The following is a 14,814-nucleotide window of genomic DNA, read 5'->3' on the forward strand; positions in this document are numbered from 1 at the left end:
GAACATAAGGGTTTTTAATGCAACAACATGAGGGTCAAACTCTCATGAGGAGGTGAAGCTCCACATGCTTAAAATGCCCTGTGGTGGTGCAGGTCACACAGGGACTGTTAGCATCAGTAACGCGTATCTGTAGCTAGAATGCTAACAGCTGCTTATACAGGACGTGACGTGCGTGACTGAACTAGGGGCCCACTAGGGGCACTGTGGTCAGTCAGTTGACTTTTTGGGGTCTCGTTCTTCCTCCTCTACCTCGCCTGCCCCCCCTCACCAGTCGACCCGAATCAATCACTGCAGCAGCGCCTGAGTGCGTTCAGCTCGGGGCCTCAGTAGCCATCCGCAGCACGCACACTCTGCTGCCCACGTGCACAGTGGCGTGGCAGCTTTCGTGCGTCTGCGTGGTCGCCCAGGTGGAAACGTTCAGACCGGACGAGGGCAGGGGGGTTGTCGGTCCGAATCCCGCTGAGGGGGGAACCTGTGAATTAAAGATGAATCCGTCAGCGGACGGCGTGTGAAATCGGCCCAGCGCTGGGGGCCCGACTGTGGACTCGGGGGACACAGTGGGCATGGCGCACTTCCTGGAGACCGGCAGCCACGAGTACCTCCCGCTGCTGGCCCCTGGTCACGGGGCCGCGCTGAAGCCCTCTCTACACGCTACACACACGTTACAAAACAGCACACACACGTTCCAGTTGCTTTCATCCAGCATTGTTCCTCTACTCCGTCCGTGTGTTATTGCGCCTTTGTTATCTCCCCGTCTTATGTAACCATGTTGCAATTTATCTCAGGCATACCAGAGTGTTACATAAGTGCGTTTGTTATCATTAAGTTGTGTTATTTCAACACGGTTGGAGCGCCAGTGGCTCAGCAGACGCGCAATAGCCTGACTGTTTGTCCTCAGCATCACACGGACCTCTTTCATTACTGCTTCTTACTGCCTCCAAAACCAGACGCCAACATGAACTAGTCAGTTTGTAGATGTTCCTTTGGTTTGAAATGAGGTTTTAAGTGTAAGCAGCATTTAAAGTTCAGTTGGACCTGGTTCGCACCAAGGTTCCCTGGTCGTGACTGTGGTTCCCAGGACTTTATGAGGGCCATTTCTATAGAAATGAATTCAGTGTTTAGCTTTTAGGGAACGTGTTGGAAGGAATGGAATACAATGCTGAAAAGTATTTCTCTTCATTGCCACCTGAGCATGACAGGTTTTTGTCACCATAGAATAACCATAGCGTCCTGCTGACGCAAAGAGCCCCGTGTGGATGAGTCAAACCCTGAAAAAGACCAACATATGCGGACTTCTCCTCCTGCTCGGGTGCTTGATAAAAACCGACAGTCACCTGCTGCTTGGGATGAAATGTATATTTGTTCATTTTTTTTGTGACTAGACGACTCCCACCCGCCTGTATCAGCGCTCTGCTAATTGTCCTTCCTGTCCCACCGTGTGTGTCTTCTCCGTCTCTACCAGATCACAGTGACAGAGACGGTGCTGTTCCTGGTCCAGTACACGTCCAAAGAGTTTGACCGCTCTGAGAAGACAGTGGCCACGGGGGACTGCTGCTACCTCAACCCGCTCGTCCGCAGGACCTTCCGCTTCCTCGGTGAGTCTCCGGCTGGTGTCCTTCTTCATTGCTGTCCTGTGGCTGCAGACGCTCCGAGACAGACACTCACCTCACCAGCACTCTATTTGTCTCCTCCTACAGTCCAGTGGAAGCAGGTGTTGGTCTGTGTGTCATTCGTGGAATAGAGAACTATTCCAATTAGGGATGTCCCCATTGAGTCGTCCTACAGTGCACACTTCAAGGTACAAAAAACAACCCCATGGACGGGCTGGAAAACTGGATTGCTCTGGACTGCGTTAAAAAAAAGAGCCAGCGTCCACGCTTAAAGATCTGCCTCACATCGTCCCTTTTGCTGCAGTTAGTGTGTCCTTCCTGCTGAAGCAACCGTCTCTTCACTGCGTCCCGTTTCAGCCGCTTCACTGCTCTCTGTCTGTCACACTGCAGAATGTTTGATGTTTCCATCGAGGCGTTCCAACAGCAGGTGACAGGGACTCTTAGGAAGCTTTTTAAGTCCACAGCTTCTACTTGAGATGCATGTGATGAACCTACACGCTTTGCTGCATGAAACACATATGTTCTTACATCCACAAATATGCAAACATGAAAAACTTGATAAAACAGCTATATATCCCTATTAGCGTTCTGACAACACACACACACACACACAGAGTTGGCCTCTCTCCTAAGTGGGGGCAGAGATAAGACTGCAGAGGATTATTACCTACATCCCCTGGTGGCCCGGCTTTGCCCTCGCATTAGCACACCCAGCAGGCCTTTCACTTTCGCTCCTGCATGTTAACAGGTCTTTCATCCCACACCAGATACTCAGTGGAAGCGCTTATCTTATACTAAACAATGGTGCGCCGGATGTGAATAAGTCGCGTGTCTTAGTGTTAATTGAGCCCATTTTAAAGAACGCTGTGCGGTGTTCTCGGCCTGCAGAGGGAGGAAGATAAAGTTCTTCAGCTGCAGAGGTTCCTTTTTGCTTCTCAGCGTGTCTTCAGCAGCCCCGCAGCATCAGAGGAATAATGCCCAGTCTCACTTAAGCAAACACAATCAGGACAGAGTGATCATGGATTGTTCTGGAAGATGATTAAGATATCCCTCAGTTCAGCATAAAACAAAACTATCCGGAGGCAGGTGTCTGGCCAGAGATCACCAGTGGAATGTTTCCTACTTGCAGATGGCAGATTAGTGTATTTCCTGTACGTAGAAAAATATAAAACATGTGTTTTCACGTCTCCAGACCGATGGAGCACATGGTTTGTTTACATGATGTAGCATAAGACTTGTTAGGAAACGGTTTCAATCCGTCTGTGGCCAAGTTATCATCATTACAGCTGTTAGTTAATTATTTCTCAGCGTGACTCCTATCATTCAATTGCATTCATTTAGTTTAAGCCAAAATCACAAATTAAAAATTTGCCTCAGAAGGCTTTACAATCACTACACATATGATAGAATAAAAAAGCAGTAAGCGTGTCAGCAATGATGAGAACTAATAAAAATGAGCACAAAGACTTCAGGATTGTGAGTTTATGTTGGAAAAAAAAAGTGAAAGTGAAGTGTGATTAGTAGGCGCCACCAGTGTCTAGATAGAACCATGATCCATGGAAACCTGTGGGGAGGAAAAGCACATATACTTAAAGGAAAGTTAGTAATGGGACATGAATAAAACATAGTGTAGTGTTAATGAGCTGACTGTATTTGCCCCCCGGACTAAAAAAAAGGAGGAGCTTGATAACTGAAAGCTGTGGCTCCCATCCTACTTCTTAAGACTCTAGGAACAACAAGTAAGCCAGCATTTATAATATGGTTTTATAAGCTCCTTAACATAAGACGCAGCCCGGCCGGTTGTGCCTTGTAGGGGAAGCTTTTCCAGGTGAGAAGCAGAGAAGCTTGTACAGGAGTAATATCATCTAGTTCTTGTTAATACACATGCTGCCGCATTCTGAATCACCTGGAGAGACATGAGCAACTTATTAGAGCAGCCTGATGATACGGTGCTGCCGTAATGTGGTTTGTAGTACAAGACGTTTTTCTGTAACTCTGAGAGGACACAAGATGTCCTTTCAGTTAAAGGACACATCTTGATTGAAGATGACTCCAAGATTATTTATGGTGGTGTTGGATGCCGGAGCAATTCCGTCCAGAGAAACTCTATCACTAGACAATTGACTTTGAGGGGGATCTGCGCCTGATGAGAAAAGACACAGGTAGAAGATTTATACTTAGAAATTGTTGTCAAGGTCCAGGATAGAAAAGCCATCTAAATATATCAGGGTTCGCAGCAGTTTCCAAGGTTCCTACAGTTGAAGATCGTACTTGTTAAGGGCAAAATTCCTTTTAGTTCATTTTTTCTGTTTTAGAGGAGGAATAGTGTTTTTAGAAAGCAGAGATGATCCATCTGGTACAGAGAAAAGATCATGTGCTTCATAATTACCGTCTCTGACATTGGAGGGTCTTGAAGAATTAGAGGACAAAGTGGGGGAGGACACCTTACTAAACTGCACTTCAGGCCGGGCGCATCCACTAGTCCTTTGGGGGGCTGCAATTGACGTTGCAACCACTCGTAATACCTATTGGTGACTAGTTTTTAAATAGCAGGCCAATTTCTCATGTTTTAATTAATCAGCCAGGAGCGTGCTTGCCTTATTCTGTCAAAGCAGGTCTTCACTGGATTTATTTAAGAGAGCCGGAGGGATATTTATCCAACTGATTCCTGTCTTTCAACTGACTGTGTGTTTATACTCTAGCAGAGGAAAGTTAAGTAAAGGAGGAATTATGCACCAGTGCTGATAAGTATCTTTAAACCCGAGGCCAACATGACGGCCGACTTTGACCGTATGTAGTTTGCAATGAGGAATTATTAGCAGCATTTTGGGCTCACTTGGACCTCATTATAAAATGCGTTGATAAGGTTTATAACAATTGTGGTTGTGGTAACAAATGGTTTGTAACGTGTGTGATACTTTTTCTGCATGTCAGTTTTGATCCCTTGATCTTTTTGTAGTGATGACCATTACTTTGGGTAATAAATTGTCAGATGGACAGAAAACACAAATAAGATGCAATATTTCAACTTCAAAAGGTATTTTAGAGGAAGACGCACAATACGTCCTTCACCTTTCCATCTGTGGCCCTTATTTCAAGTGAGAGAAGTCGTAGTGATGCTGTGTTTCAGAGATGGAGGCGAGGTGCCTTTGAATGTCATGGCGGGGGGTTGTTCCTGGAGCAAACTGCATAATAGGCGGAGCACTTCCCCATACCAACATCACATGACGGGTCTGTGACGAGCTGTCATTGCATCCACAGCAACATTAGAAACAGCAGTTATCCCAAATTAGTTTAGCATACACAACCTGGAAGTCCCATTACTTCCATTGCGTCTCCCGTTTTGTTTCATGGTGCGTTTAGTCCATGGCTATTGAAAGAGACCTCTGGCAGGCTTGTTGGCGCGCGAGAGCACAAATGAATGAATCCATCAGAGCCTCGCTGTGCCGCGTTCAGCCATTCGATCTCCCCACACTGCCGAGCTCCCGTGTGAGGCTGAACGCTGTCGCTCATCAGGGTCTCTGAACCCAGAGGCTTCCTGCGTTGATTGGATTCATGGTTTATGTGTGGAGGGATTTGTTTCATTTAAATCAGGGGTATTAGATGTTCAACATGGAGGATGGTTCAGGTACTGGCTGCCCTGCAGGGCTCAACCTGTTCCTGCTGAGTTATCCACGGAAAATAAAAGGTCATACTGATGAGATCCTTTGGATCTACCCTAAATTGCCCACTCACTCTTATTCCATGATTCAACCCAAACTTTAGATGAAAAAGTCCAGTTGTACCCGAGGTTTCAGATGTCCTGGGTTGATCAGCAGCAGACCTTCCACGGACCACTTTGGACTACTTGAGTTTTCATACAGGAGATCTGTCAAAGACGCGGCTCGGCCTGAGCTCATCACTCACTTCTGTTGCGTTAGAAGACGGACTGGAGCAGATATCTTTGTTTCATCTTCCAGCACTTTGTCAGGCACGAGGATCGAGCGGAAGACGGAAGCATTGGAACGAAGGAAGAGACAAGAAGTCTTTGTTTTTAGTCTCTGTAAATGGAAGTGTACGGTGCCAATGCTGTGAACTCTTATTGCGTTGCTTGAACAGATACAAACTTTATGAATACGTTCAGAAAGATCATCAGCTACTAAGAAAGATTACATTACGTGTCATTTAGCTGACGCTTTTATCCAAAGCAACTCATAATAAGTGCATTTCAACCATAGGGATACAAACTCAGAAGAGCAAGAAAATAAGCAGATTTACAACTTGCTATAGATAAGAGCCATTACAAGTACAATTTAAGTGCTACAGTTTGTGTAAGGGTTACAGGTATTGGAACCCAAAAGCACAACTCTGAGACAGAAATCCAATCAAAGTTCTTTACTCATACAGGCAGGGTCAGAACCAGGCTAGCAGTTCAACGGGCAAACACATCCAGACGGGCAGGCAGGGAATCTGTAAACAAGTATAGGCGGGGTTCTGAACCAGGATGGCAATCAGACAGGTGAACACATCCAAAAAGGGCCAGGCAGAGAGTTTGTGGTCTACGTCAGGACGGGGTATCAGGTTGATTGAAAAACGCTGGAAAACTCTGTATACACACAAGACAATCTGGCAGAGGACAAGTGGAAGTGTGGGGACCTAAATAGTGAGGAACTGATGAGGGAACGGGCTGCAGGTGGGACGGGCATGAGGACCAGGTGAAGAGAAGGAGGTGATTTCTTGTTGATGACAGGATCTGGAATGAAAGAGAGTTCATTGACAAGCAAGCAGGCCGGAAAAACTAATACGATGGAGAATTCATGACAGTTTGTTTTGTGTTTTTTAATTGAGGTAGAGTCTGAGGAGGTGTGTGTTTAGTTCGAGCGGAAGATGTGAAGACTCTGTCATCAGAGAGCTCGTTCCACCATTTGAGAGCCAGGACAGCAAAGATTTATGATATGAAGCTGATTTGTATCTGTTTAAGTCATTTCACTTCAGGCTCACGGTGTAATGCGGAATAAGTGATTGTTCATTCTCTTCTTGAAGGCATTCCCATTCAATTCAATTGAATTCATTTTTGCAACATCCTCTTTTTCCAACAGGAAAAACACCCCAAAACATTTTTCAATAGGGATAAAAGAGGAAGAAACCTGAGAGAGAGACCGTCCAGATATTACCTCCATCCACAGAAAGCACAAGGACTCCAGGGAAGAAGCAAAGTCAGTAACGTGTGTTTAAGTCTACAGTAATGGGTAATGAGCAATGGTACTAATAATAACATTAGTAGCAGTAGGTCTCAGCGGGGCGACGGACCAGGTTGCAGATACAACCATGATCCATGGAAACCTGTGAGGAGAGAAAGCACAAAGACTCTGAGGAAGAAGCTGAATTAGTGATGTGCATTACTGGGACCTTAATTCATTCGGGGGCGAGAGAGGAGGAGAGAGGAGCGCTATCAAAAGATTAAAGTCTTAAGCCTTGGCTTAAACGAGGTGAGTGTCTGCCCCCGGACTGAAGGGGGAAGGTGGTTCCACAGGATAGTAACAACTAATCCTGCATACAGGGAGTGCCTAGTGGGGTGATATGGTGCAGTAGCTAGGTATCAATTTCTGCGATAAATTTGGGGGACTTCCTGTTTCCGTCATCACCATCAATAGTGATGGAACCAGCAGCCTCAGCCGTTCCGTGTGTGTTTATTGATGATGATCAATAAACACATTTTCCTGAACTAATAAAAGAAAAGAAGGTCAGAAAAGGTTAAACATTTGCTTTTTTACCTTGTTTCCTTTGGCACAAGGGTGTTTCCTGGACATAGTGACACGAGGCCAAAGGATGAGCATGGATGCATTGAATGAGAATCTTACAGTAAAGGTGACACATCAGATCCAAACAGATGGCGAGGCAGATGGAAAAATGAACATCTGTGTGCCTTGAGGGGGCCTCTTTGTGTTTGCTCCGTTTTACTCCCCAGACACATTCCTATGGACGGGATGACTTGATGCATTTCATACTTTGTGCAGTCCAGATAGAAAATGCAATGCCTTATCATACACAGACTCAGTTGTAGTATCGGTATTGACACACGTATAACTTAAATTCAAACCCGGAGAGACTTTTTGAAATTTGAACAATGCTTTATTATAACAGGTATAATATGATATTGCAAGTTTGTGGGGCTTGGACTCCATCCTGCCGCAGGATAGACCCGGGGCCGGGATCTCGAGCCGAGACGAGGCATATCCCCCCCTTGGGAGTCCAGACACTGGTGGTGGTGGTGGTAGAGCCCAAGTTGCATAACTCTCCTGCTATGCCAGGTTCTGCTGTAGATTGGAGGTGTCAGGGGTGGTGGCGGGTCACCTTTGGAGCGTGCTCAAATGACAACTGACAGCAAAAGAGAGGAGAACAGTTTTTTTAACGTTGCCTGCCCCAATGCGATTGGTTTACGGTAACGACACCCACGTCTGATACTACCCGACCCCGCCCCTAATCAGCTGGCCGTGCGCCCCCAGGGAGAGAGGAGGCCACCAGGGAACAGCACAGCCTGTCCAGTCTTCCTGACTGAATTTTCGCCTAAGCTTCATTAAAATGATAAGCTCATTTTAGAAGAGAAAAGTGTCTTTGTTCCAAAAAGGCTGTTAAACACGCCGTGCAAAGAGCCCAAACACTAAACTACCGTTGCAAATACAAGACCAATACGTTTGGTCTCGCACCCCGAATGCGTTGCAGTAACAGATACAGTTCCTCCTTCTGCGATGCCGTTTGAGGTAAAAGTCCAAAGTGGCATCAGCATTAGTCGAAGCCATTACTCCTCTACCCAGAGTGCTTTGCTCTGTGCTACAGCCGCGATGCAGAAGCTGAACTCTTCAGCCCAGCTGCTCCCAAAACCCTCTTAGATGTTTTGCATCTATTTGCTAATGTCAGTGTTCACATGTGACGCATTCCACGTGCTTGGATGTGTTTTCGTGTGCATTCATGCGAATCGTGTACAGCGGTTGCATCCGTTTGAGGGCATCGCGGCATCATGGGAGCACGACCATCTCGCAGCTCGCCCCATAATGACTCAGAGGCTGCTCTGTTTGGGGAGGATTATATTTAGCACACAGCCGAGGGTCGTGGCGCTCCCTCGTCCCTGTGTTTTTTTTCTCTTCATCTTCATTCATTTTACGGCTGGTTGAACTGTAGATTGAGGGAGATCCTGAGCAGCACGCCGCTTCAGTGCCATTATGTGGAAGAGCCACAGAACAGGAATGCTAGACGTGAGGCCGGTCCTCAAAGCACTGCTATTCAAGCACCATTGTAGTTTTCATTTTTAACACTATGCAAAGCATACATCTGCAAAACATCATTCTAAATGAATTATTTACACTCTGCCAGTGTGGAAAGGACCAGTGTAAACGAAGACTCGGGGGGCCAATTCACAACTGGATTCTGTGGCTTTTACTGCCACTAAACCTGCAAAAAGAAACCATTTGATGGTCAAATCATCCACAACGGGTGAGATCCACCCGTCCTGCTAAAGCAGTTAGAGACATCATTATCTTCAGAGGGTTAGTGGAAGATGAAGCGCATTCATAAAGGCTGTGTGCTCCAACTCTTTCAATTTCGCCTTTGGAAATGTATTTAATAAAGCTTCCCTACGTGGAAGTTTTGAAAATACCTGAAGAAAAGGAGCTTTAAATAATCGATGAGTTGAGGCTGCTGTGCTTTGTGTCTACGTCTCTCTCAAAGGGAAGACTGCCGGGGTGAGACGGCTTCATTTATTTATCACACTCCCAAACGTTTGAAAAAAAAAAAAAACAGTGGAACAAGAGAATGTCATTCATATTTTCTCACTAGTGATGTACAATTGCTCTTCTACACCGACAACTTCATGGGCATGAAGCGGTTCTCAAACGTTTTGTCCCCCCCACACTGCCCCAACAAAATTGTACATTTTGAAATTTTATTGAAATAAAATGTTTTGACTGCTCCATCTATTGCAATCACTTTCAAGTAAACCAGATTGATCTACTGGATAACAAATAAAATATACAACCATCTTGTTAGGTCAATGCAAATGAAGATATGTGCAAAACAAAACCAATATTTGGCAGAAAATACTTTATTGTGGCTGTAATTGACCTGTTTTACACTGTACAAAATAACAATATTGTGCAACGTGGGCAAAACAAAACGAGTCTTACACTGCATATCTTTCAAAAGAACAGTATTGTGCTGATGTGCAAAACAGTTGTGTGTCAATATGTATGAGCCGTCTCATACCGATCAGTACGCGGGTGCTTTTAAAGTGAATGTAGCCGCTTTAACATCACCAGTGTGATCAGCTGACACAATCCCTTCTTTGTACAAATGCTCTTCAGGCATTTCATCGTTTGAGATGCATTTTCAATAATTATCCCCGCAAGTAGAGCTCGCACCAGGAAACATTAGCTAGTGAAGGCCGTTGAAACATCTCCCACAGAACGTTTGGATGGTGGCTTTTGGAGTGCAGGTGTGATGAACTTCCTACACGTGCACAGTGCTCTGTGACGGCAGCTACTTTCCTCCAGCTGTCCCACATGGTCAACACTCGACAGAGCTGTCCTGCCTGCGCTCCGTTTTAACATTTAATGATCGACGTGGCAGCAGAGCAGCGTCTCCTGAGACTGGAACGTTCAAGTGTTCACGGCACCGGGCGTCTCTAAGCTCCTCCGGTCGGTGTGCCCCCCCCTCCCAAGATGAGCGGTTTAAAACCTTCTAATCACCATCTCTCAGAATGGGAGCAAACAACTCTACTGACCCCCGCTCTGCCGTCTACCGCTCATCTTTAAGGGGAAGACATCGTTAACCAACTGGAACCACTCTACAACCACACCTCTACACACTTACCTCTCAATCAAAGCCTGATATCAGTTATTTTTCTAATACTCTTGTTTCTGTACCTTAGGTCTATGGAGCTTTTCTCACCCTGTGGTGCTTGGTGGACAGTATTTTACAGATATTTAATGTATTACTTATTTTAGGTGTATAGGTTTAGGAAGTAACCTTCACTCCCTTCTCATGGGAGAATAACGTCTGTGCCTTACCCCCCCCCTGCCCCCACTACAGTATCTAGTTCTTGTACCAGCTCCTTATAGTTCTTTCAACATACCACCAGTACCTCATCCAGGACTCACCACACACGGTTCACGTAGTGGGGGAGGGGAAGGACAAAGGTGTTTGGAGGGACTGTTTGGTTAAGACTCCTCAAAATGGGAGGATTTTATCTCATTAAAAAGCTCCACCAATATTTTACACCATACCGTTGTTTTTAAAGCTTATACAGTTTTCTGGTCTGTATATATAGTCTTTTAAAGCAGGGGTCTTCAACGTTTTTCAGGCCAAGGTCCCCCAAACTGATGGCGAGATGGAGCAGGGACCCCCTATTCTACGGAGTTTGGTCCGCCATCTTTTATTTTTGAGCTTTGCGCTCTTTAGACGTGATCATAACTGCGATCTGATTGGCTGATGCCTGTGCTGTCTATTTGTATGAACTGTGAATGAACCAGTGCCAAGCTTGAGAGCTGCTGTGGGAAGATGAATGTCTGACTGAAATGTCAGGAACGGGTAGGTAAAGGACTCAAGGACTCAAACGCAGAGTTGCAAACAAAAAGGGACTTTGATAGTCAAAATTCAAAAAAGGGAAAAATGCAGACGGGAACGGGCAAGACGCTCCGGGAATGACATGAACATTCAGCAATGAGGCGACAAAGGACACATGACGCACAGGGCTTAAATACACTGGGGAGGGGCAGGTGATTGGACACAGGTGGAAACAATCAGACCATCACAGGGGATGACAGGACAAGGCAGGAAGTGAAGTTACCCAGGGAGGCAAGAGGCAGAAAACTACTAAATAAGACAGGAGGCAAACCCACACCATGACATGAAAGATAACGTCTTCTGAATTCATCCATTCGCTACAATATGTTTAAAACATTTAAATTTGTGGGAAAAAAATTATTATCAACCAAAAATGTTGGGACCCCCCTACAGCTCCTCTGCGGACCCCCTGTTGAAGACCTCTGTTTTGAAGTTATTTTAGCTCCAACAGCCGTGTGTCTATGCTTACTACAAGTCATGAGTAGCTTTACCTTTCTGTTGTATGTGTGTTAACATACATGGGATTAAAACTTATCCCCCAACCCACTTGTGGAGGTATGTCTTACAATTATAGTGGAAGGGTTGTATATGTTGTTAAGCATTAACATAAACAGCCATAATTTCACTGTAGCTTTTCAAACACTTTCATCATCGTCATTGTCCAACAGTGAACTCAGCAGGGAGGCCATCTTTGTTATTGGGCAGTAAAACGTTGGTCCTGTGTTCTCTGTGTGGGTCGCTTCTTTGTCCAGCTGTGAAACGAGTCGTCTTGATTTGGCTGCTTTTCTGATGAATATACATTAGCATGAAACACTTGTGAAGCATTTATTCATTTCCATTTGTGGGCTTCCCTGCTGCTGAGTCCCTAGTGATGGGGATTCTTGTTTTTCTTGACTTTCATGTTCTGATATATTTATTCCATTTGTTTGTTCATGGCTTCTTCCATTGTGTTACTTGCACCAATGATTTTAAATCAGTCGATTGTTGTTTTTCATTCTTTTTTCATGTAAACGGAAAATAAACTGATTGTTCTTCTCGCGTCTCGGTGCTGCAATCCCCTAAATCACAGACACACTGTTTTATTGTTTGTGTGGCTTATTGTTGGAAATAGTACTTCTGTCTACTGATGGTCCATAACTGTGTTAAGTCCACTCATGTTATGACTGGATAGTTGTGAAAGCTTGTAGGAAGCGGCATCACTATTAAACATTAAAGATAATAGAGTTGGACCATTGTGGCCTTCAGGATCGGGGATGCTGGAGTTCTGGACCAATTCAACCTTTTTATTCATTTAAATGCGTAGCCCTCTTTATTTAGTGTTGTGCGGAGCTGTATGACATGTTGATTAGTTCAATACAGACTGAGGGATGAAGTGTAGACCTACTGTAGGAGTGTGTGTGAGTGTGACAGCAGACAAGGAGTCTGAGATGTGTGATAACTTGTGGACTGACTGGGCCAAACACTGCAGCATCGTAGAGACACTGGCACCGGACCATAAAGTGGTGCTTCAACCCTGCTCACAATCCAACACACACACCTACATGCACACTTACGCATGCAAAGTTAAAATACATCCAACAAGCAGGGGTAGCTACATGGCTACAGGGTTACTGTGCATCACATCCTGGTGTTGGTTGAAGCAGGCGAACTGGATCACGTTCATGCTCTAATAAGCACGTTTCATCCGTCCCTCTCTGTGTTCCCGAGGACATGCAGGATGGAAGAAAGGGCGTGGCCCCGTGTTTCTGTTGCAGGGCGCCATGCGGCTAGCGACTCGCACGACGTCTGGACAGAACCTATTTGATGCTTGTTAGGGAAATGCACGTGTCAGCATGTGGAGCCTACGACGCTCCTCCCAAGCCGATGAGACGCAATGACTTCGGACGGCGGCGTTAAATAACAAGAATTCATGCAAGAGAAGACGTAAAGGCACGTCTCGCTGCACAGCCGTGACCCCTCGGCGGCCTTCTTCACGAGTGTGCTTCACAGGTCGGGTTAAATGAGTTGGCAGCACAGAAAGCATCTGACAGGAAAAAGCTGCTACCGTTGCCTCAGTACATACAGCTGTCCATTCATCTAAAAACACTCCTCTATAGACTGTACCTGGACTAGGGAGCATTTAAGATGCACTTTGTAGTCTTTCTACTGTCTTCTTCTGTTTTTGCCAACAATTCCAAGATATCCAGCCAGCTTTTTTCAGGAAAATGTCAGCATTAGCTAGAAACCATATTACGTTTCTTTAAAGGTCAGGACTTTTTTCTGAAAAGATAAGTTGAAAAACATCACATTTTCATTAACTTCTCATTGACTCATGGCCACTAATAAAACATATAGATTTTTTGGAGGAACAAAGGAAAAATATCATGGGGCTAAAAGAAGATTAGGAAGAGAAATATATTGTTTCAGGATTGTTTCATGCGGTGGTTCTGCATTTGACTTTTGATACATAACTTACAACTTAATACCACAGTTCAGCAAAACAAGCGTACTGATGTTACTGAACAGACATTTTCTGACACGATCGCTTTGCCAACATAACCAATGATGTAAAGCTAAATGTCGGAGGATATTCTGAAACTACACTTTCTGCATTTACAGTCAAAAGAGCAGAAACTATTTATTCGTTAATGTAGAGAGTGTTTACCCAGCGTCCCTGGCCCGTACAAATCTGACACAAGGGGGCAAGTAGAGCATCACGGTTTGAAATGAAGGGCAACCAACCAGCTGTCTGGTATTCGAGGGGGAGAATGTGTTGACTCTTGGATTCACAGCCGTGGCGTCTTTATAAAAGGTATGTCAGACACCTCCCTTCAAACACGGCCCACTGAGGTCAGTGACCAGGATGCTGGCGCTCCCATTAACGGGTGCAGCTGCCTTCACAGCGCTGTCTCAGTAGATTATGGCTCTCCATGGAGCAGCGGCAGCAATAGAAACCTAACAAGTGAAACAACTCATGAGCCCATGTGAATGCTCTCTGAGTTCACTGGAAGCTTAATGGATTCATTGAATTGTTATCATGCCTCCTAAGGGTTTTTGAGGAGTTGTTGGACACAGACACAAGGATAACAAGATGTTGGTCAAAACCAAACGGGACGTGGAAATGTTGCGATTGTCTTGTTCAGCTTTAGAACCGAAGCCTAAACGTTTCGGCGATTAGTGACTTGATCATTGCCCTTATCTAGAGGACATTTTTTTGAGGTTTTGAGGTCACATCAAGGTTCTCTCCGGGTACTCCGGCTTCCTCCCACAGTCTAAAGACATGCTCTGGGGATTCAATTTGTTTTATTTTGTATAGCTCAAAATCACAAATGACAAATTTGCCTCAGAGGGCTTTACAGTCTGTACACATGCAACATCCTCTGTCCCGGAACCCACCATCGGTACAGGAAAAAAATCAGGGATCGGGTTGATTAGGGACTCTAAATTGCGTGAAAGGTGTGTGAAAGTGAGTGTGAATGGTTGTGTGTCTCTGTGTAGCCCTGCGTGGCGACCAATCCAAGGGGTACCCTGTCTATCGCCCGACGTTGGCTGGGATGGACTCCAGCCCCCCCGCGACCCTGTGTGCAGGATAAGCGGTTTGCAGATGGATGGATGGATGAAACACATC

At 45.3% G+C, this 14,814-nt stretch overlaps 2 protein-coding genes across 6 annotated transcripts in view; one reads left to right on the top strand and one right to left on the bottom strand.

Annotated features, from left to right (window-relative positions):
- LOC120812009 (uncharacterized) overlaps positions 1-14,814 on the bottom strand; it is a 519,303-nt gene that overhangs the window by 388,634 nt on the left and 115,855 nt on the right. The gene's annotated exons all lie outside the window — the stretch shown is intronic.
- Positions 1-14,814, top strand: part of LOC120811752 (phospholipid phosphatase-related protein type 5-like) — a 59,909-nt gene that overhangs the window by 25,962 nt on the left and 19,133 nt on the right. For all 5 annotated transcript variants that reach the window (XM_040167330.2, XM_078096943.1, XM_078096944.1 and 2 more), the window contains one exon: positions 1,463-1,595. In XM_040167330.2, coding sequence (XP_040023264.1) covers positions 1,463-1,595 — 133 coding nt within the window. The remainder of the gene's footprint in view (positions 1-1,462; positions 1,596-14,814) is intronic.

Source organism: Gasterosteus aculeatus, chromosome 21, assembly GCF_964276395.1.
Source record: "Gasterosteus aculeatus chromosome 21, fGasAcu3.hap1.1, whole genome shotgun sequence".
Taxonomy (NCBI): domain Eukaryota; kingdom Metazoa; phylum Chordata; class Actinopteri; order Perciformes; family Gasterosteidae; genus Gasterosteus; species Gasterosteus aculeatus.